The sequence below is a fragment of the Hyaena hyaena genome, unplaced genomic scaffold (assembly GCF_003009895.1).
Source record: "Hyaena hyaena isolate Hyena2069 unplaced genomic scaffold, ASM300989v1 scaffold_1193, whole genome shotgun sequence".
NCBI classification, from domain to species: Eukaryota; Metazoa; Chordata; class Mammalia; order Carnivora; family Hyaenidae; genus Hyaena; species Hyaena hyaena.
In genome coordinates this window covers 359,269-382,868 of record NW_024081829.1, presented here as the reverse complement: position 1 = coordinate 382,868, position 23,600 = coordinate 359,269, and the positions used below count along the sequence as shown (strand labels likewise).

The following is a 23,600-nucleotide window of genomic DNA, read 5'->3' as shown; positions in this document are numbered from 1 at the left end:
AATGTATTCCTATTGAGTTCCTCTCTCTATCCACTTTAAAAGATGACTGCCACCTTTCAGTTCCTATGAAATCCAGGCTCACTTAAAGCTTTACTCTTTAAAAAAAAAAAAAAAAACCCACATTTTTCTAAACAGATACTTCAGGTTGTAGGCTTATTTTATGATTGAGCACAAGACATTCACACATGCTGGAGCACGCTTGCCTGATGGTGAAAAACTTACACAGATATCAGTACCTGCTGCTGCATTTTATGCTGTGAGCTGTGCGGCTTTGGAGAACAAGAAGCTATGGCCTCTGTCCTTGTGGAGACTGCCCTTAATCAGCTTCCACAGGAACCCAGCCACACCACACATCTCAGATTTTCTCAAGGAAGGTCAGTGGTGGGGGGACTACAGCAAACTTATTGTAGTGGAACCCCATTATGACCGGCATGTAAATCAACACACGGTCCAGGTGCACATGCCGGCTGGGTTGGGGTCATCTGTGCTACCGTGGATGTGCACATGGGAACAGCAAGGGATTAGCCAATGAAAGTAACAAGTTGTTTTCTAAGTTTTTATTTAAATTCCACCTAGGCAACAGACAGTGCAATATTAGTTTCAGGTGTACCACCCAGTGATTCAACATTACATACAACACCTTGTGCTTATCACAAGCACACTCCTTAAGTAACACTTCTTTAAAAGTGATTTCTATGTATACCTTATGTTACATGATATTGAATTTTGGTGCTTTGTATTGGATTTTATTTCTATTTTTATAATGTTTAAGGCATTTCTGGTTTTAGTGTCAGCTTGCCCTTATAATTGAATTTATAAGATTTTGTAGCATTAAATGATTAAAAATTATAATCACTATCATTATCTCATCTCTCTGTCATCAGACTTTTTTACTGCTTTTCAATTTTTTAAAAATTTACTTATGCACTCATTTATTTATTTATTTTTTAAGAGAGAAAAGGAGAGAGAAAGCATGCACATGCTTGTGGGTGAGAGTCAGGGAGGGGCAGACAGAGGGAGGGAGGGAGAGAGAGAGAGAAAGAGAGAGAATGAGAATGAGAATCTAAAGCAGGCTCCATGCCCAGTGCTGAGCCCAATGCAGGGCTCTACCTCACAGTAATGTCATGACTTGAGCCAAAATCAAGAGTCTGATGCTTAACCGATTGAGTCACCAAGGTGCTCCCCTACTGCATTTTTAACTTTATGATGACAGTTATAAATGACACTAATAAGCTTATCTAAAATATATTCTACAGCATAAATATTAGGTATTTGACAGCAAATGTATGGATTTAGCTTAAATTTTTAAACTTTGTGTTTCTTAAACTATTCTGAATTTACTTAAAAGTCACAGAAGTAGCACACAGAGCTGTACTCCAGTTCTCCAATTGTCAGTGTTTTGGACCCATTTGAGAAGTTGCAGAGATAATGGTCTGCTGTCCTGTGCTATTTCAGTGTGTGATTTCTAGGTACTAGGACACTCTCCCACATGACCACTGTGCAGCCATCAAAATCAGGAAATGAACATTGATCCACTACTACCATCTAGACCACAAGCTCTATTCGGACTTTGTTGGTTATTTCAACAATGTCCTTTATGTCCAAATTCAATTCACAGACCACATGGTGTATTTAGTTATGGTGTATTTTAGTCTTCTTCAATCTGGATCAGTTTCTCGTATTTCCTTATCTCTTATGACCTTGAACATTTTAAAAAAGTACAAGCTGACAACTTTATAGACTGTCTCTCAATTTGGGTTTGATGGGCATACCACTGAAATGATGCCGTGATCAGTACCTTAAAACAGAAGCTATAGAGTGCTAATTTCCTTGTGAACTTTTATCTCTTGGGTAAGATTGTATCTACCAGGTTTCTCTACAGTTAATAAATATATTGCAGTTATAAGTCAATAAGTAATTTATAAGTATTTTGTGGAGAGGTACTTTGTTTTTTTATTTAAAAAATTTTTTTAATGTTTTATTTATTTCTGAGAGAGAGGGAGAGAGAGAGACAGCGTGAGCAGGGGAGGCTCAGAGAGAGAGGGAGATACAGAATCTGAAGCAGTCTCCAGGCTCTGAGCTAGCATTCAGCACAGAGCTCGATGCGGGGCTCGAACCCAGGAACCATGAGATCATGACCTGAGCCGAAGTCAGATGCTTAACCGACTGAGCCACCCAGGTGCCCTGTGGGGAGGTACTTTGAAACTATGCAAATCCAGTTGATTCTCATTCGTGATAGTTATGTTTCATGAAACAACATGAACACTGATTTAGAGAATATGGAAGCATTGCTCTAGTGGAAATACTGGGGTGGATTCCTGTCACAACATAATTGTCAACCAGTCAATACATAACCTTGTTTTATGTATGTTTCTATTCAATGACACCTTGTTTAATATACAGTAAAACCTTGGTTTGGGAGCATAATTCATTCTGGAAACATGCTTGTAATCCAAAGCATTTGTATATCAAAGTGATTTCCCCATAAGAAATCATGGAAACTAAGATGATTTGTTCCACGACCCAAAAATATTCATGTAAAAATGATTACAATACTGTAGTATGATACAGTAATATAATAATAAATAATATAAATAATTAAATATATTTATTTATATATAATAATAAATAATAAAATATAATATAAATAATAAAATATAAAGGAAAATAAAGAAATCAACCTTCACTTACCTTTGAAAACCTTCATGGCTGGTGTGAAAGAGATGAGAGAGGAAGTTGTATAGGACAACTTTCACTATCAATGACAGAATCGCTCCTATCTGTTGGCTCAATGGAATCTTTTTCTTTTTATGCAACTTCAATAAGGAACCTATTCAGTGACATTTGCTTTTGACTCCTTTTGAGGATTTCACGGAATGTGACATTGCATTGATGATCTGATCACTCACAATCCCACAATGAGTGAGTGAGAGAGGGAGGGAGAGAGAAGAACCATTGGCTCAGTTGTGATCATGTGACATTTGACGTCACATATTACTCATACTGCAAGACCTCATTCATTTATCAAGTTAAAGTTTACTAAAAATGTTTGCTTGTCTTGAGGAATACCTGCAGAATGAGTTACTTGCAATCCAAAGTTTTACTGTATATTGTTGATTCATTAACATTGAGCCCATGGCCAACAGCATGGGCTGTTTTATAAATCCCGTGATTTATGCCTGAAGGAAGTGTATCTAACACATGTATTTTCAACATAAGGCACATCAAAACCTCTTAGGAGCACTAGACAGCACTTTTTAGCACTATGCTTGGAGGCCATTTGAAACAGGGAAATCACTAAAAGCACAAAAATGCTAAAAATGTGACAATATGCTGTGAAAAGGACCCTTGTTAGCCACATGAAAGCTGACCCAAGAAGGCAAAGTGAGAGGCCTCATGCAGCCTTAGCCAAGAATGTGTTTGTCCAGCAACTCAACATTTTTTTTTGCCACTCTATGCATGTCCTTGAATGAGACCTCTCTCCCACCCCACCCCCAATCCCATCACTGGCAAGTATTGATTTGGGAGTTATAAATTAATTGTAGTGAGTAGGTGAATTTGCAAACACTAAATCTTTGAATAATGAGGATTGACTGTGTCTTATTTCTATTAAACTTTCACTTACCACTTTTAGCATCCATTGACCTTAAATTGCTTCAAATTTGCCTATTGGGGATCCTTCAAACTGTCTTTGGTGTCCTTCTGGCAAGTCTCCATCATTCTTTGAGCACTTTACTTTCTTGTTTAACAAGGTTTTCCAGGCTCATGTGGTATTTTCTCTGCCTCAGCTCTGAAGTTAGACATTTCTCCAAGAAGCTTTGGTTCCTTTTAGTGGAAGGTGGCCTTTAAAAACTAAGCACTGGGTGCTAGGTGGGCTCATTGCTCCTAGGGTGTTATACAATTCTAAACCCTGTAGAAGAGAGAATTAGGAAATATGTGTATGTACACACATACACAAATCTATCATCTATCATCTTTATCTGCCTATCCATCTATTGTCTATCATCTTATCTATCTATCTATCTATCTATCTATCTATCTATCTATCTATCATCTATCCACCCATCCCATGAATTCATACCATTACCTTCAGTTCCAATCTGATATGTAACTGTCCCCTATCCGTATTTGTAACTCCCTTCTCTGGCCATTAGAAAATTGACTGCACTTAGTCTCAATGTACTTACTTAACCCACTCTTCCTATAGTTAAACAAATTCCCAGTCCCACCAGCTAAAGACACAACCTTGGATATCTGGTCCCCCTGCTCCTGTGGGGCATGTATGCTGAAGGTTTAGCTCCAATAAATGGAAGGAGGAACATGGAAAAAAGGAGGAAGATAACTTAAAGTTGTTGAAAGTCAACTTTTGCTAAGTCTTTCTTAAATAACACCTTCTTTAATGAAAAAGAAGACAGAAACATCACACATATATTTTTTTAAGTTTATTTATTTTAAGAGAGAGTGACCGAGTAGGGAAAGGGTGTGTTTCTGGTGTGTTTATCCATGTTAAAAAATGAAGAACGCATCTTAATTTTTATTTTAAAATGTTCATGCAACTTTACACAGTTAAGTTATAGAACATTAAAATTAATTTGCATTTTAAAATGATAATAGCAGATAGTCTTGACTTCCTAAGTTTTAAATTCTAGTGAAGAGCCTATGAATTATAACTTTAATAACAAGTTTTCCTTAATTTTTATGAAATGATTTTCTTATGTTGTAGATAACTGTTCTCATAACTGAGATGCCTGCACATGTCAGAAAAGTGTGGCTTCTCTTTTCCATGATATATTCATTCCAAGATATGTAAAGATCACATACATGTGAGTTAATTCACATTATAAACATGCAAAAATGCAAAAGTGTATGCACAAGAATTTCCTTTTATGCCTTTTTCCCAATCTTATTCCCACTTACAGAATTTCTTGGTGTTGTATATATTGGGAAGTATGTATTCAACCACATATAAATGCATTGTTTTGGTTTGTGTGATTTTTATTTAGATCTTATATATATGTATATATATTTACATACACATGTATATGTATATTTCTGCAGCAGCTTGTTTTATGTGTTAATAAAAATATTTCTTGGAGTCCTTTTATGCCAATGTGTGTAGCCCTACATCATTTTTAACTACTACATAGTATTTCATTATATGGCTGTGCTGTAATTTATTTAAACATTTTCCAGTGATGGACATTTATTTTTTTTCCTTAAATTTTTGCTATTATAAATAATACTGCAATGAAGACATTTGGACATACATTTTAAAGCATATATGGCAAGTTTTAGGAAATAAATACAAAGACTTGAGGATGAGACTATTCTCTTTCCCTTGAGAGGCAACTGGGCAGGTGCTGAGCCCCTGCCTCTGGGCTGTACTTTGGAGATCATCTCTCTTCCTTCCCCAGTCCAGAGTCCCTGGGAGTATCTGACCTGGTGATGTGTCCCTTAAGCCCCTTTAGCTATATCTTTTCCTGTTTCATAATGAGGCTGGAAGATCAGATGTCCAAAGTCATGTACCATTTGCCCTGCTGTGGGTGTCTGCAGTGCCAGGTCAGGAACATGACAAATCAGAAGTGCATTTTCTCAGGGAAGTGCTAGTTGAATGAAGGGAAAACTATAATGTAGGACTGTTGCAGGTACTTGACACATTTAGTATATGTTTGGGTCTCAACAAAGAATAACATTGTTTTAATTAATAAAAATGTAAATAATTTGCCTTAAACAATTTTTAAAACAGAAGTCCTTAGCTTGGATACTTCTTGTAAGGTTATTTGTGCATGGATATGTTTTTTTTGCTACTTTATCAAATTTCTTTATCGTAGTTGAAAATTTTAAAAAAGAACACCCAAATCTGTTTAATAAAGGGGCTGGTTTCTAATCAGTCATCAACTTTTTCTTTTATACTCTATTCAATAGTCTCGAATATTGCTGAATGGCTATTTCCAGTTCATTTCAAAAACAATTCAATTTTATTTTACTTTCCATCCCTTATTTATAACATTCATTTGTCATTTTTGTCATTTTGTAGACCTACCAAGAGCAGCTGTCAGGATCTTAAGCAACATGACATTCCTTTTTGTGAGTTTGTCATACACAGCTGAGAGTGCCATTGTAACTGCTTTCATTACCTTCATTCCCAAGTTCATCGAGTCACAGTTTGGTATCCCAGCCTCCAATGCCAGCATCTACACTGGTAAGGCACTGCCTTTAGAGCTCCTTGAAAACATGATCATTTTGACCACTAAACCTAAAATGCAATGAGTTGAAGAGAAAGTTCATTCTAACATCAAAGTGTTAAATAAATTCATTAACAGCTACCTGCCTTCCCCCCCCCCGCCCGCTCCAGCCCCCACCCCCATTAAGGAGGAAGGGGTCCTTGCCTGTTTTCTCATTGACTCAGATTGTGTTACTGTGTGACGTTTTTGCCAGCTGTATTTTGGAAAGGGATAACTTTGCATAATTATGTTTTTAATGGTTCTCAGTTAAAAAGAATGCAATAGACAATAGCTTTCAAATTTAAATATGAATATATCTTCTTATGGGTTGGTATGAGTTAAATTTTAAGAAATTAATGAAAACATGTTTTGAATGGATAATCTGAAAAGTAGATCACATCCATGGTATCCAGATTTCCCCTTGATGAATATAAATGGATTTTGATTGAATTACTGGAGATACTTGAACTTATAAAGGAAATCTATGAATTTTGCTTAAAAGATGTTTTATGCCTAGGAAAATAATTTTTGGAGACTATGATAGGTGTACCCATTGTACTCAGATCTTCTTTCATAGTATATTAGGTGCTCAGAAATATGGGGAAATTAACTCTCAGATATTGGGGGAATTTTCAGTGTATTATATAATATTTTGGATATTTCTTTACTGGTTTCAAAGATGGTCAAATGACTATATCTATTTAAGGCTCAATTTGTTATTAAAATATTACTTAAATGGCTTAGTGGAAATTTATGATAACTTTTCTGATGACTTTGGCTCCCACTTTATCCTTCATGTCCAAATACAAACTTGGCAAGCTTGAATTATCTGGAAATTAACAGGCAAAATTATATAATTGAGAAAGAGAGTTGGACTTGAAATATTAGGTAATCACTTTGTTTTCTTATTTCACTTTGCACGTGAAAAGACATACATATTGGGTGGTGGGGCCATGATAGCAAATACTATCGTAAAAATGTGTTTTTCTCCATTTGTTTTTCAAATATTTGCTTTCCTTACATATTTACTTATACATATATAAAATAAAATCTACATATTACTTAGCAGTTTGGTCGTCAAAATCTGAATGACACATTTCTAATTTAATTTTTACACTAAACCTTTGTTTGAGCCACAATTCTTGGTCAGGGAAACAAGAGTCATCTTAAAGCTAGACCTGAAGCCTCGCAGCTCATAAGGGTAGAGTAGTCTCAAGCATTTCCCTAACTAAGTTTCAATATTAGAAGGTGTTACTGGCAAGGAGATTCATAATCAAATAAATGTGGGACCTAGTGAGTTGAACAAAGTATTAGAGTTTTTTGCTGCAGGACTCTTTATAATGCTTACCATGCCAGTCTGCATTGTGAAACTCTCAGATGAAGGCTCGAAGTACTTTCTTTCCCAAGTATATTTGTCTATGAAATCCAACTTTTTTTTTTTTAAATGTTTTTATTTATTTCTAGGAGAGAGAGAGAGACAGTGTGAGCAGGGGAGGGTCAGAGAGAGAGGGAGTCACAGACTGAAACAGGCTCCAGGCTCTGAGCTGGCAGTCAGCACAGAGCCCGACGCGGGGCTCGAACCCACGAACCGCGAGATCATGACCCAAGCGAAAGTCGGACGCCCAACCGACTAAGCCACCCAGGCGCCCCATGAAATCCAACTTTTTAATGGCATCTCTCCCATGAACAGTTTTCTTCAGGACCCACATCGAGAAACAGTGCTATTCTATCTTATATATCCCTGCCCCAGCCAGACGAGGGGAGCAGAGCTGTCTGGATCATCCCATTTCCATCCAGATGCACCATTTTGACCCCTGTAGTGACAGGGGCAGTGGTACAGTGCTGATCTAGGTAGGAATTTATGCCCATTGAATCATATTGGCCATTTCTTGGTCACTGGTAGAAGCAGAGGCTAGACATAAAACTCCTTGTGGAAAAATAGAGTAAAGGTTTCAGTTGGACCTAGAGTGTTTCACTACAGAATTCCACAGTGGTGTGGTCAAGACTGTAGTCTCTGAATATGGCACCCTTGGTGAAGGAGAGTACAGGATTAAATAAACCTAGCTCATGAATTTGTTCATCTAATGTTGTAACATCAGGATTAAAAAAGCAACATCACACAGTGCCAATTCCATTCTGTTTTTTTTGTCATCAGTAGTTTTTGTTTTTGTTTTTTTAATAATCATTGTCAATGCAATTTATACTGTTTTAGTTAATAGTCTCCTGTGTTCTCATAAAAGGCTTTTTATTCCCAGCTCATATTCTTTTTCCTACCTTTCCAGTTAGATAACAAATAATAATAGTCAAAAGCTATTCAGATTGATTAAGAGTAGAAGATTGCTTGTCATATAACAAGATGAACAAGGATGATAATCCTTTATAAAGCTCACCTTGGTTTTTTGAATTTTTATTAATTGAATCCTTCTTACCCTCTGAGCAGAGATTTGTATTTTTAAAGGATTTATTTAGTTTAATTTAATCTTTTGTTCTCTCTCTATGCATGTAAGTGACACGGAGAATTAAGAAATGTATCTGAACAAGAATGTTAAAAATAGTTTTAATTTCTCATCTGACAAAATTTTCAAGCTAAGTTTCTTTTTAAAAAAAATTATTTAAAAGGATTATTTGGACAAATACTTTGACCTTTCTATAGCCATTTGCTTGTGTTGTGTTATATGGTAGAGAAGAAGTTCCATCTATGTATCAGTCTCCCAGAATCCTTGAGGACCAGCTCTGTGCACAGCACTATGCCCTGTGTATGTATGGCTGGGGAGTGGGGGGCGGGTAGGGTGGGATGGGGTATATATAAAGACTCAAACCAGAACCATAAATTGTGCACAGAGCTGCCTGTATTTGTATCTATGCAACGATAGTTAATCTGGGTTCACGTTACATTCTTCCCATTTGTGGTTTTTCTGCTAACCCATTTATGGTCACATTTGTTGATTGAAATGAACTATTATGAGGCTGCTGTTTTAGTAAAGGCTGAAAGAATGGGAAGAGCCCTGAAGGAGGAAGTAGAACAGCCTTGAATCCTGCCACTGCTGGTTATTAGCTCTGTGACTTTCGGCTAATCGCTTTGCGTCTACACTTCAGCTAAAACTGAAGTTTACCTGTATAATGAAGACAATAGCTCTCCTGTTTCTAGGTGTTGGTATTGTAAGGATTCAATGAAGTGGTGAATAGTGATTTGTTCTGAATTTTTCCTAACTTCAAATGGGCGCAATATAATGTTGACAGTAGCCCCTTCCATTTGAAGTCCTGCAGCTTGAACAGGTCTGAGAATGAAAGGTCTGTGTTAATAATGGTAATAATAAAACAATTGCTGACATTTACTGAGCTTTTATTAAGTAGAATACACTATCTAAACTTTTTCTTATGGACATTATTTAATCCATGTAGCCAATGTCTATGTAGCAGGTGTTCTTGATTATACCCATTTTCCAGATGAGGAAATTTCTAGGGAAGTTTAAATAACTTGCTTAACGACATGTAAATAGTTAGAACCGGGAGGTTAGTGTGTTGGAGTATATAAATATCCACATGTAATTTTTATGGAAATATTATAATAGGCCTATGCTATTTTATCATTTCCAGGCAGTTTTGTTTAAAAAAATTTTTTTTTTGAATTTCAGAGAAATAGTGTTCTAAGATTCAACTTCTGCCCTTTCTATAACAGCCTTTGCCACCGAGCCATGGTCAATAACATTTGTTTTCAGGGCATCAGTGCCCTTTAGCATCACTTTTGCTTTTTTTGCTTAATTCTGCCCTTTAGTGTGCAGAATTATAAAGGATTAGATGGTAGTTGGTCTTTGCAAGAGAAATGGCCATGGAGAACTCTTTTGCTCTTCATTGGAGAGCAATCAAAATACTTAATTCTTGGGTTAGGGTATTAGGATGGGGTGTGATTTTAAAAAAAAAAGACTGTCATTTTTATTGTTGTCTAATTAACCAGATACTTGCCATCTGTCTTTAGCTACTGATTCGAGGTTTTGCCAATGAGATTGAAAGCAGTACCACTGAGGGGCGCCTGGGTGGCTCAGTCAGTTGAGCATCCGGCTTCGGCTCAGGTCATGATCTCACAGTTCGTGGGTTCGAGCCCCACGTTGGGCTCTGTGCTGTCGGCTCGGGGCCTGGAGCCTGCTTCCGATTCTGTGTGTCCCTCTCTCTGCCCCTCTCCTGCTCATTGTCTGTCTCTTTCTATCTCTCAAAAATAAATAAATAAATGTTTAAAAAAAAAAAAGAAAGAAAGAAAGCAGTACCACTGAGGGGTGCCTGGGTGGCTCAGTCGGTTAAGCGTCCCACGTCAGCTCAGGTCATGATCTCACGGTTTGTGGGTTCGAGCCCCGCGTCGGGCTCCGTGCTGACTGCCAGCTCAGAGCCTGGAGCCTGTCTTCGGATTCTGTGTCTCCCTCTCTCTCTGACTCTCCCCTGCTCACGCTGCCAATCTCTCTCTCTCAGAAATAAATAAAACATTTTTAAAAATTTAAAAAAAAAAAGAAAGAAAGCAGTACCACTGAACCCAGACTGCAGCCTTTGGGAATCACTGCCTCCTTAGAAGCCAGAGAGACACACACATGCTTTAATTTGCTTTATTCTTCTGAGGGCACCCACAGCTTTTCTATATCTTTTCTTTACTTTTATAAGCCTACTTCGGGTTCTGTGTCTCCCTCTCTTTCTCCTTCCCCAGCTCATGTTCTGTCTCTCTCTCTCAAAAATGAATAAACATTAAAAAATAGTTTTTTAAAATACATTTTTATACTAATTTTATAAATGTATACATAGATTTTTAAAAAATTAACATTAAACTTTTAAGTGCAAATGGACCATGTTAAGAGTGGACGCACTTAGCAGCACTGCTCATTTCCAAGGTCAGGCAATGGCATTGGATTCCACAAGACGTGGGTGGATGCTCGAACACGATGTGCTCTGGAAAAGGGGAGGAAGATCCCTACAAACCCACATCCTGCTGCAGTTGCTACAGTCTTCTCATTTCCATACTTATAAATAATCTTGAGATAAATAGAGGCTATTAGGGTCTACGAGTGGCAATTATAGGCTCTTTGTCTTTTGGGCAGAAAGGTATTTATTACACTAAATTACATGTGTTTTTCTTCAGTGCTAATTAGAACTTTTGTAGAAGGTAATGGTGGACAGTAAGTTAAAATATTCAGATTCTTTTTTATTTGTTTATTAGCCAGTTAATTTAAGACATGTTTGAGTGCTTACCATGGGTCAGATTCTTAGCCACTGTGCTAATGGTGTCTGTGAAACAGAGTTCAATTGCTTAAGACCCAGAGGACCTGGGATGATGATATTTACACATGAATACTCCATGACAACGGCACTGAAATAAGAATGATTTTGTCAGTCACAGACCATCTCTGAAGGGCATGCATGACCCATTTTCTCTCTTATATCTGGCACCACTGACATATACTTGAAACACTCAGTAAGTGGAGCCCCAAATGGAGTCTCAGCTGGTGTTATAAAGTATTTTTATAACACTTTTTATAGATTTTGAAAATTTTTAATGTTTTTTATTTATTTTTGAGAAAGAAATAGTGTGAGTGGGGGAGGGGGAGAGAGAGAGAGGGAGAGAGAGAATCCCAAGCAGGCTGCACACTGTCAGTGCAGAGCCTGATGGGAGGGTTGGACTTAGGAAACTGTAAGATCATGACCTGAGCTGAAACCAAGGGTTGGACACTTAACCGGCTGAGCCACCCAGGCGCCCCTATAATACTTTTTATATTTTAAAATATTTTTTTTATATCTTTTTATTTTCTGTAGTTTGCTCGTCACATAGGTTCCTGCTCTGTAACCAGCCTTAACATTAGAACTTTCCATGTGGCCTTAGCGAGACCAGGTACAAATCCTCGTGCTCAGGTTCATCAGTAAACAGTGCTAAAAGCTGGTATGAATCATCCCCAAACCCTCAGGTCCAGGTTGCAATCCACCATATTAATCTGTGCGCTTCACATCTTGACTAGAAGTCAGTGCCCTGATTAAGCAGGCAGCCCAGCCGGGGCCCAGGTGTATGAAGTTACCCCTCAGAGCTAGTCCCGGGCGAGTTAGCAGATAAGGTGGATGGCATCTTGGCCCTCATGCCGTTAACGCACTGTGTAACTGTGGGTTTATCAGTTTTTCTGTATCAGAGAATAGTTATCTAGCAAACAATAGGTTGGACTGAAATGAACTCTATGATTTCTTCCTTTTTGAAAATCTTAGATTAAATAATTTTCCTATGTACCAAATTTATTCTTAACCTTATAAACGATAGAGTTATTTTCTTTCAAGGGGATTAGTTATTAAGCAAGTCATTTCCATGGTATTTTTAGTAATTTGCATTGCCGCCAACTTGGGCCACGTCTAGCATAAGCATGATCTGTTTTTCTTTCTGTGGGCAGCCTGATGCAACCCACAGGCCTCTCTTTGAATCCCAGATCTGTCATTTAACTAAATGCATGATTTTAGCCATGGCACTTAACCACTTTGTTTCTCATTTGTAAAATGTGAGTGTTCATATCCCAGGGCTACTGAAAAAAAAAATAAATGAAATAATTATATCTTAAAGTGTTTCATACCTAGTAGATGCTTGGTAAAAATTAGTTTTTCCCCCTTTATATGTTGTGAAACTGTGGGGGGTTTTCTTTCTTTCTTTTTTTTTTTTTTTTCAAATTTTTATTTAAATCCTAGTTAGTTATGACACCCTTAATAGCCGTTTCAGGAGTAGATTTAGTGATTCATTACTTACATGCAACACCAGGTGCTCATCATAACAAGTGCCCTCTTTAATACCTGTCACCCGTGTAGCCCATGCAGCATGCACCTCCCTCTGTAAGAAATTGTTAAATTTAAATTCCCATTAAAAAGTTTTCTTAGGTTTTCTGATATATTTATTTTCTAAAGTTTTGTTTCATATTTATTTATTTTTTCAAGTTTATTGATTTATTTTGAGAGAGAGAGTGTGTGTGCATGAGCAGGAGAAGGGCAGAGGAGACAGAGAGAGAACCCCAAGCAGGCTCCATGCTGTCAGCACAGAGCCCAATGCAGGGCTCCATCTCATGAACCATGAGATCATGACCTGAGCCAAAATCAAAGTAGGATGTTTAGCTGACTGAGCCACTGAGGTACCCCAGGTTTTCTGATTTAAAACAAACTTTGTATTAGCCTAATTTAGAGTAGCAATTTCACAGCATTTTGTTAAATTTCACCTGTTAGGCAAAGAAATGCATTCAAATGAAATTGTAAGGAGGAGCGTTTTTGAGTCTTGATCACAGAAGTAAAGTAGCAGAAACCTCCTGGGGCAGGAGAGAGCCAGAAGGTGCTGGTTGGGTTGTTCATATCAGTGAATCATGGATCTCTGTCTGTCTGTCTGTCTGTTTCTCAGTTGCTCAAAATTAATTAATTCACCAACTGACCAGCTTCCTGTTTGGCCAGTTCTCCAAATTCCCTTATTTTTTTTTATTCTTTCCCTTTATTTACCAATTTCCAGAGTAACAATTTATATTCTAGCAGATTTGGATAGTCACCAATAAATTTGAAAATATAATGACCTCATGTTTATTTATGAGCTTGCTGCGCTTTAATCTATAGTGGTCATTATTCTGTTTGATGCTCTCTTTGTCCAGTCTTTGGTCACTGGGTACCCTTTGAGGTTAGCACCTGTATCCTTTGGCACTTGCTCAGTGGTCTTTTGGTTTCCGGCATGATAAAAGATGACTTGCTTATTTTATGTTTCCTGCCCTAGACTTGGGATCAGTCATATTTCTGCAAGGAGCTGTGGTTCCTTTTAGAGGCAAATGGCATTTGGAGATCATTTCTGGACAGTAGGGTTGCTTATTGGTACCAGGTTGTCATTGTTGCTAGGCCTTTATTTTTTTCTTAAAATAAAGAGAAAAAAATAGATCATGAAGTTATACCGATAGTTTTGCTTCAAACTTAAGAACAGGTTATTAATTAACTTCTTCGGTATTATATTGTATCTCTTTGCTCTAATTCTAAAAATCTTTTTTTCTGATGACTTTAGAATAATTTATTCAAGTGTATATACATGTGTGTATAGTGTGTGTGTAATAGTTTCAAGTGTATATACATGTGTGTGTATAATAACTTCAAACCAAATATCAGTATTATTACTAACCATGAAATATGAAATACAGTTTTAGACTTCTTTGTGATTCTTTTTGTCTCCAGGCTATGTCTTAATGGCTGTGCAAAATACAGTGACCTAAAGTTATTTGAAATGATTCTTCTCTGGTTATGCCATCAACCTGATATGCTGTGGAGTTTATTTTCTTTAATTTGATTTCAATTTTTAGGGATTATTTTACTTTTATATTTTTAAGTACATTAAAAATTATGTAATACATTTTATAAGATTGGAAAGTCAAAACTGTAAGACAAAAGACATTCAAAGAGGCCTTGCTTCCATACCTGTCCCGATTCTCTCTCTCCCGCTAAAGGTAGCATTTTATTAGTTTATCCCTCTTACTTCTTTTTAATAGTTAAGTATAAGTATGTGTATTAAGTATGCAAGGTATATAATATACACATTAGTATTTTATATTAGCATCTTTCCCCTTTCTTACCGCAGAATTGGTATACTGTACACTCTGCTTGGTACATCAGAGACCTCACTCATTTCTTTTATAGCCACATAGAACAGTATGCTATTGTATGGATGGTCTATTTGCTCCCTTATTTGAAGACATTGGGTTTTTTCCATTCTTTTGCTATCATGACACATATAGTGATCTGTGTAAATAATTTCATACTAAATCCCCCATTTGTCTAAAATACTTCTTTCTTTTTAACTATTTAATTGTCCAGCTTTCAATTAACCTTTATTCCAAAAAAAAAAAAAAAAAAAAAAGTGGATTCCAGTCAGGTGAGGGTAACAGAGGGCTCAGGAATATATTTGTTGTATAATACTCTCTCCTCACCCCCCAACCCCAACAAGGCTTAGCATTTCCCCTCAGATTGCTATAATGATCAAAAGAGGGAACCTTTCTGAAAGATCTTTGAAAAATCCATATAGCTTTTGGGAACCCAGATCAAAATGGAGTCTTTCCTTTAGTAGGAGTCTGTGCTATGATGGTAAAAGCAGGTGACCTTTGTTAGGCCTCCACTCTTAGCTAGAGGCAGTGATAGAAAGGGGCCTATGCATCATTTTCTGCCTTTGTTGCAATACTGTAGTGGAGGGCCTACTTTCTCTAGTTTACAGTGGACAAAACAGGTGTATAGAGCAGTTTTTGCAAGCTGTGCACCAGCAGTCCATTATACAGGTCCAGAATTATAGAGATTGGGCTGGTCCTCAGGAAGCTGCTTACATTTTAGAATTTTTATTGCACAAATTCTCTTTCTTCCAACTGTTTATGCATTGGGTAAGATATCTAGTATGGTAGTTAGGAGGATCAGTTTTGGAGGGAGACAGAGGTTATTGAAATTCTTGCTCATTCTTTTTATCCATCCATCCACCCATCCACCCACCCATCCATCCACCCACCCACCCACCCACCCATCCACCCACCCACCCATCCACCCACCCATCCACCCACCCATCCATCCACCCATCCATCCATCCATCTATCCATCCATCCATCCATCCATCATCCATCTATTCACAAATATTTATAAAACTTCAACCTGTAAGGCCTCCTGTGTCCTTGGACAAGTTCATTAAGTTTTATGAGTGATAGAGGTTGTGAGGATTAAATGAGGGAATGTAGTTAGTGTGCTTGGCACAGTGTTTGGGAAGTAGCCGTTAGGAATAACTGCAATACCCACTTTATGAGATACTCTTGGGAAAAGGCATCTAAGGCAGAAGAGTGAAGGCAAGACTTAGGGCATAGGGAAACATTAATAGCAAAGATTATTTGGGAAAAATGGATTTGAAGAGTGAAAAGAGAGATAAAAAGCGACTAACAGGTAGCAGGAAAATGAAAGAGAAGGCAAGAGAGTTGATACTAATGTGAAAGGCTAAGGGATTATTTCATCTGAACTGAGGGAGGCTTAGAGATGCAATATAAATTATAAAGTGTGATTGCTTTACAAGTTAACACATTGTATGTGAAACTGATTTCAGTTGAATCAGTGTTCAGGTAGAATTAGATGTTGATATCTCAATTTGATTTATTCTCCATTTTTGTTCAACTTCAAATATGTCTGTTTTCCATAACTCTTAGTGGGGAAAAAGACATTTTAAATATTTTAATTTCATATATTTGAGTGCAGTGCAGTGAAATGCCAGATGACTAAATCTCTCAATTAAATGAAATGTTTTTGTTCCACTCATCTTTGATGATTACTAGTCCTTATGTCTCAGATTTGTTTCCCATGCACATCCATGTGTGCATGTGTGCACAGAGAAAAATGTGGACAGACATCACTTATAAGGGATTTTCTGGGCTCAGAGGACATTCAGCACAGTTTTCTCCAGATTTCTACATCTACATTCATTGCCCCTTGATGATCATTGATGTTCACAATGTCCCAGAGGCCTCCTGAGAGACTTAGCCATCAAAAAGAATACGTTTTGTTCACAGAGCAGGATTTATTTAGGTATAAATGTTGAGTTGGGAAAGATTAGGGAGCTTTTGAAAAGGACTGAAAACCCAAGGGAGAGAATGAAATGTCCGGTGCAAATGCAAGATCCTGCTAAGTGCATCGTATCCTTGGTTAAGTCAGCATTGACATATACCCAATAGATTTGATGAATGAATGACTGTATGTATTAATCTCTCTGGCTCTCAGTCTACTCTTTGAATGAAGGATTGAATTAGACAACCTTTCTTCAAAGATCAACTAGCAAACATCCTACTATCCCTCCCTGACCCCTGCCAACCCTGTAAAATTCTCTGACTTTTGCAAGCAACTTCTTTTTCTAGACATTCAAGATAATCAATATCTTAATATTTTGCTTTGGTATATGTAAGATATATATAAGGTATATGTAATACCTCTCCATGGCAGTTAAAATTAGATATATATTTTTCTTTTTCATTTTTTCTTTTGTTGAATGTGATGGAACTGAGGTAGCTCCTCAGTAGTGAATTGCTACTTTTTTGGGAGTGGGGTGATTATCAAGGATTAAGGTACCTTGGTGACTAATTATTCTCCTTTTGAGAATTCAAGAACATTTTACTGAGCATGATCCCATTTTGGCAGGTCCATACCTTGCTAAAGTGAGGTGATCCCCACATGCTTTGTAGTGAGCCAATATATTATGAGCTGATATGTTATAGGGATATGAATTTTGGAGTTAGAATGTCTGGGTTTAAGATCTGCCTCTGCCACTTATTAGCTGTGTAACTTTGGGTGTGTTAACTAATTTCTTTGGCTTCAGTTTTACTAGTTGTGAAATGATGTAATCATATCCATTTTATAGGGCTGTTGAAGTTTTTAAAAGTTTAAAAACTACTTATTAAGTAAAAGACAGAGCCTAAGGAATACATCAATGCTATTGTAATAGCGATGAAATTGGACAGATGGTGGCTACACGTCTGGTGAGCTTAGCGTAACTTACAAACTTGTCAAATCACTAAGTTGTACACTTAAAATTAATGTCACATCTTGTGTCAACTATACTTAAATAAAAATTTTAGGGGCACCTGAGTGGCTCAGTCGGTTAAGTGTCAGACTTCAGCTCAGGTCATGATCTCACAGTTCATGGGTTCAAGCCATGCATTGGGCTCTGTGCTGCCAGCTCAGAGCCTGGAGCCTGTCTTCGGATTCTGTATCTCCCTCTCTCTCTGACCCTCCCCTGGTCATGCTGTGTCTATCTCTCAAAAATAAATTAAAAGAAACATTAAAAAAATAAAAAATAAAGTGTTTAAAAAATAAAAATTTTAAAAATTATTTATTAAATGTAAGTAATTATTAATGGGAATGACCTTGGCTTTTCTCTTTACTCATTAAACATTCCATCATCTGTAATAGGCTGGGAGAATCAGGACTGTTATGGAAGGAGATGAGGAAGAGGGGGCACAGAGTATAATATTATCCCAGTTTTATGGATAGATAAATAGAGGTATAGGCTCAAACTGAAGGATTCTTGGCCACACAGGTAGTGGCATCCTGGGGCTAAAGACAAACTGTTCTGACTCCCAGCTTATGCCACCATTTCTCATTTCCTCAGAAATGCTTTCTGAAGATCTTGCCCCTGAGCATGGCCAGGTTATTACTACATAGGCAAGGAATACCTTACTCTTTTCAACTAAACAATATAATAGGGCTTGAATATTATTAGAAGTTGAAGTAATGTCCTTTTATAACCTGAACCATCTCATGATGGACCACAGAAAATTTCTTTTGCTGTCAGGCTCAACTTGGTGCATCCTTCCATTGGCCAGAGAATAAAACATGGAGTTATTGGATATGTTACCAATAGTTATTGTTTCTAAGTCATTGTACTGAAAATGTTTTTATCTCTATTTACAATAAAAATAAGGAGTGTAATTTGTGTTGGCATTTTGACTAAAGTGGATATTTAGAGACATTATAGGTGCATGCTTCTCTTACCTATGCCAGGAACAATTTGTGTATCATTGCTCTGTATTGAGTAGTTCAATATTGTTTTGTAGTATCTTCCTTCGATGTATTCTATCATTTGGAAATGCCATTGAGCTTGGTGGAATTATCGAGAAATGAAGTAGGGTAGGACAGCTATATAAATATCCATAGATTTTCCAGTAGAACATCTGTATTCATGACATTACAAATTTTTTTTGTTCCTATGTCAGCCTTGCTCTCTGGTATAGTTAGTCATGTATGTATTCAGTGTGTTGGTAGTTAGAGCTACAAGAATATGTATGCATATATTATAAAACAACATATACAAGCATGTATATATAATGTATACATACACTGTATATAAGTACAAATTGACAGTTTGGTTTTATATATGTATTTATATGTACTTATATGTCAATTTGTACTTAAAACTTTTGTTTATTTGAACAGTCTTTGTCCTTAACTTTGCTAGGCAAAGTATTCTGCACGTTAATTGAAAATTTTTAGGAAGAATGATTAAAATATTTAAGCAACTTTTTAAGTTTTCCCAAGTACTTGTGCATCAAGTGCATTTTCAGTGCCAACAACTAATAGATAAATCTTATTTGTCTTTAGATCAGATTCCTAAGAATCTCAGGACAAGGTGCCAGTAGAAATTTCATGTTAATATAAATTGTCTACGCTCGTGAGAATTTTTCTTCATGGAATGTGCTCCCACCCTGTCTTAGCATCATAATCTAGGGATAGGATAGTAGTTCATTCCCTGAATTCACTGAGTAGTTTCTGAAAGTCTACCATTTTCCAAACTACATTATGATGCATGTGAAGATGAATAAATGAGGAAATAATATAATTAATAGAGGAAATAAAATAGAAGAAATAATGCGCCATGGTTTCATATTACAAAGACCTTTGACTCGCTGGTGGAGGACTTTTTAAATCAACCAGTAATTAGAAAATACAAGAACTGATTTTTTTAAAGAAGAGAACAAATTTTTAAAATTTTAATGGGATTATTATTTTATGGAGTTCCACTTAATTGTGTAGATACTCCCATATTGTGATTTTTTTAGCTCTTGTTTTTAAAAAGTATCCTGAAATTTTCTTTTCTTTTTTTTTTTAATTTTTTTAACTGTTTTATTTATTTCTAGGAGAGAGAGAGAGACAGCGTGAGCAGGGGAGGGTCAGAGAGAGAGGGAGTCACAGACTCTGAAACAGACTCCAGTCTCTGAGCTGGCAGTCAGCACACAGCCCGACGCAGGGCTCGAACCCACGAACCACGAGATAATGACCTAAGCGAAAGTCGGACGCTTAACCAACTAAGCCACCCAGGCGCCCCAAGTATCCTGAAATTTTCTTGAACAAATTAGCATCTATCTCATGTTTTTTTGGAGGGGGAGAGGAGGCATTAAGAAATGCTTGTATGAACCTGTAATGTCATGAATACAGATATGAATATCAGCCTCTTATGTCAAATCATTTTTAAGGGATATAAGGAAAAAGTGAATTAAATATTGACTAATAGACATACTTCAGAAATGTTTAATTTGTATTCACACACTTGTTATGTACATTGCATCTATTAATGAAAATTGCTTTGTAGGTAGAACAAAACAGTTTTAAAGTTTTTTGTTTGTTTTGGTTTGGTTTTTCTTGAGAGAGAGAGAGAGAGAGAGACAGTGTGAGCATGGGAGGGTTAGAGAGAGATGGAGATACAGAATCTGAAGCAGACTCCAGGTTCTGAGCTGTCAGCACAGAGCCTGATGTGGGGCTCAAATCCACGAACTGTGAGATCATGACCTGAGCTGAAGTTGGATGCTTAACCGACTGAGCCACCCTGACACCCCAACAGTTTTAATGTTATGTAAGACCAATAGTTCAACATAGCTGAAGTCAAGGGTCTGGTCTTGTGCTGTATATATTTAACATAGTCTCATATATTGAGGACTAATTATAGATTAAGATTGATCATTATCTGCCTCAACCAAATTCATTCATACATGCGCACACATGTGTATATGCACATATGTCTATGCATTCACACACATCTGTACACATACAAACATTTGTATGCACACATATACATATTTACACACATACACACCACAAATGTTAACAGATTTCATACTTTTTGTACTGAAGGCTTGAGTTTGTTTTAGGAGACAATGAAATGAACTGAAAAAAAAAAAAGGTAGAAGTTAAGAGACTAGGTTTCAGCATTAGAAGGAACAATGGATTTGGAATTCAGATAGTAGCTTTCTCCTCTCAGACTTGAAAGAACTCTGGCTTGGAAATCACATTTGTGTCCTGGCTCTGCTCTATGAGACTGGTGATATCATTTGTGTGTCTTACTCTCCTGAATGTTTAATTTTATGGAAAATGAGGATAAATAGTAACCCATCTCATAGGATAAGATAAAGTGTAAGCGCTTTGAGGCTTAAAGTACTCTACAAATTTATCATGATGATTATATTGCCATTTCATTTTCCCAAAGTGTGTTTCCTTATGTGTATAAGGAGATAATACCTGTTCATAAAGCTATTATATTGATCAATTAAATAATTGATATGAATGTGCTTTGAAAACACATTTTTTCCCCTCATGATGTTAGGTTGTTTCTGCTAATTTTGGTTAAAGTTGAAGACAGCTTGCTCCAACATTTAACTTTTAATTGCAGTATTTATATGTTGATGTATACCTTATGATTCAAAACAATAATAGGTAAGATTTTTTGAAAGGAAATTTGAGGAGTTTTTGCTGTTTTAGGTGAGAAGTTAGTCTAAAACACTTCACTTCCTGAAATAAATACAATTTGGAAGAATTAACCATAAAGCAAGCTTCTAGAAATAAAAATATTTTTTCTTTCACTTTTAGGAAAAACCAAACACCCATTCTTAGGGAAAACAAGTGACTTAAATGGTTGAGAAAGATCACACAAAGAAAATAACAAAAGTTTGTGATTTAAATATGTGTTTATGGGAGTGTTAGCTTCATACAAATTTAGAAAAGTCTTTGGATTTAGAATCAAACACTTGCAGTCTAGCCCTTGCTCTGCCATTAACAAGCTATTGATCTAAGTTAAGTCATACATCTTCTCTCTCTCTCTCATCCTCTATAAAATGAGGAAGTTGAAGAAGTGATCTCTGAGCTAGGTTAGGATTACACTTTTCTGAGAATATCAGAGACTCAAAATAACAGAGGCTGAAGCAAGGTAAATGTTTATTTCACCCTCACAAAAAAATCTGGACGTAAGCAGCTCAGAGTTGGTATAGTGACTGCAGTAACTGAGATGATTTCCAATTTCTTCTTCATCCGGACTCTTGTCCTCTGGGTCCAAAGGAGAGGTGTACCTATCAACTCAGCATTCGTAGCAGTAGGGGGTAGGAGAGGGGAAGAAAGGCATAGACGGATGTACTACTTTTGCTTACATCACCTTAGCCAGGTGTGGCTATTTCATAGCCACATCCAGTTGTAAGGGAGTCTGGGAAATGTAGTCTGTATTCCAGATGACCATAGTCCACGTTATTACTTTAGAATAGGAGTCTTGGGTCAACTGTAGCCTGCTACCTGTTTTGTTTTGTTTTGTTTTGTTTTGTTTTGTTTTGTGTGTGAGTAAAATTTTATTGAAGCACAGCTATGTTTATCTGTTTACACAAGGCTACTTTAGCATAACAACAGTAGTTGTAAGAGACACTGTCAGCCACACAGAGTGGAAAATATTTATGATCTGGGTGAGAGGCACCCATGGCTATTAGTTGGAAGGTACATTGCATTGACTGTTGCTACACCCTCATTTTTTCTTTTGCTGGTTCACATGTCATTTGGGCAGAAATTTAAAATATCTATTGCATTTTCTTCTTCTTGTATCTTTTCAAGATACTTTAGGGTCTTCCTAAAAGAAGTTTTATATGCAAATGTGTGATTTTATTATTCAAAACCAAGAGTAGATAAAGTCTGAACAATAAGGGAACGAAGCTATTGGTGTTTTGCTGCAAGATTTAAAAATGGATCAGTTGATGGCACTTGTCATTGGATTAGGAAGGCACATGAGAACCATGCCATCTGTTTCTTTTCTAGTGCTTTTTACCTAAAGCTTCTTTTTAAAAAGTTGGTTAATTAGTAGGTTTCTGAAATCTAAGTTCTCATGGTAGGTTTGATGTCCTCCAAAACTGCTCAGACCATTAGATTATTAGAGTATGTTTCTATCTGTAAAACTTATTTTGTGGATATTATTACCTGTTGTAATTATGCATGTCTTTTGAAACAAAGTAACATCTTTAGGTAAAAAATGCAGAATGTATCATATTGATTAAGATTTCCACTTCACGTGTCACTGCTTTGCTCAGAGTTCTTAGTTTTCTAGCTTAAGCTTTCTCTTTCAGAAAGCAAGGAAGGTAGATTATTTTTTAAATTTTATTCTAGTTATAAAATGTTGTGACCTTTAATAATAATTGTGGCTCTCAGTAAACTTACTTCAGTGGATAGATGTTGGTGGATAGATGAAAACAGTGTATAATTAGGATATCAAGTATTCCCTGTGCACTCTCTGTCCTCCAAGGTTTTGCTCAAATGGCCCCTTATCAGTAAGACCAGTATCCACCATTAAAAAATGCAACTCCTCTTCCAGAAGTCTTGATTTTCCTTTCTAGGCTCAACCTTTTCCTTGGAGTGCTTTCACCTTCTAACATCCAGTGAGAAATGCTTAGTTCTTGGTTTATTGTCTATTATCTGTTTTTCCCACAGTGTATTATAAACTCAGTGTGGGCAGGGATTTTTGTTGGCTTCATATGCTATTTATCTCCAGAGTCTAGTACAAAGTCCCCATATACAGTAGGTGTTCAATAAGTATTTTCTATGAAGTTT

The 23,600-nt window shown here is 36.6% G+C and overlaps 1 protein-coding gene across 3 annotated transcripts in view; it reads left to right on the top strand.

Moving 5' to 3' along the window:
- The window catches only part of SLCO5A1 (solute carrier organic anion transporter family member 5A1), a 90,005-nt gene that overhangs the window by 17,873 nt on the left and 48,532 nt on the right, over window positions 1-23,600 (top strand). For 2 of the 3 annotated variants that reach the window (XR_005526615.1, XM_039222843.1), the window contains exon 3: window positions 6,038-6,202. The exons of the other annotated variant lie outside the window; for it this stretch is intronic. Coding sequence is in view for 1 of the 2 variants with exons in the window: in XM_039222843.1 (XP_039078774.1) it covers window positions 6,038-6,202 (165 nt within the window). In the remaining variant the exon portion in view is untranslated. The remainder of the gene's footprint in view (window positions 1-6,037; window positions 6,203-23,600) is intronic. 3 annotated transcript variants of the gene reach the window in all.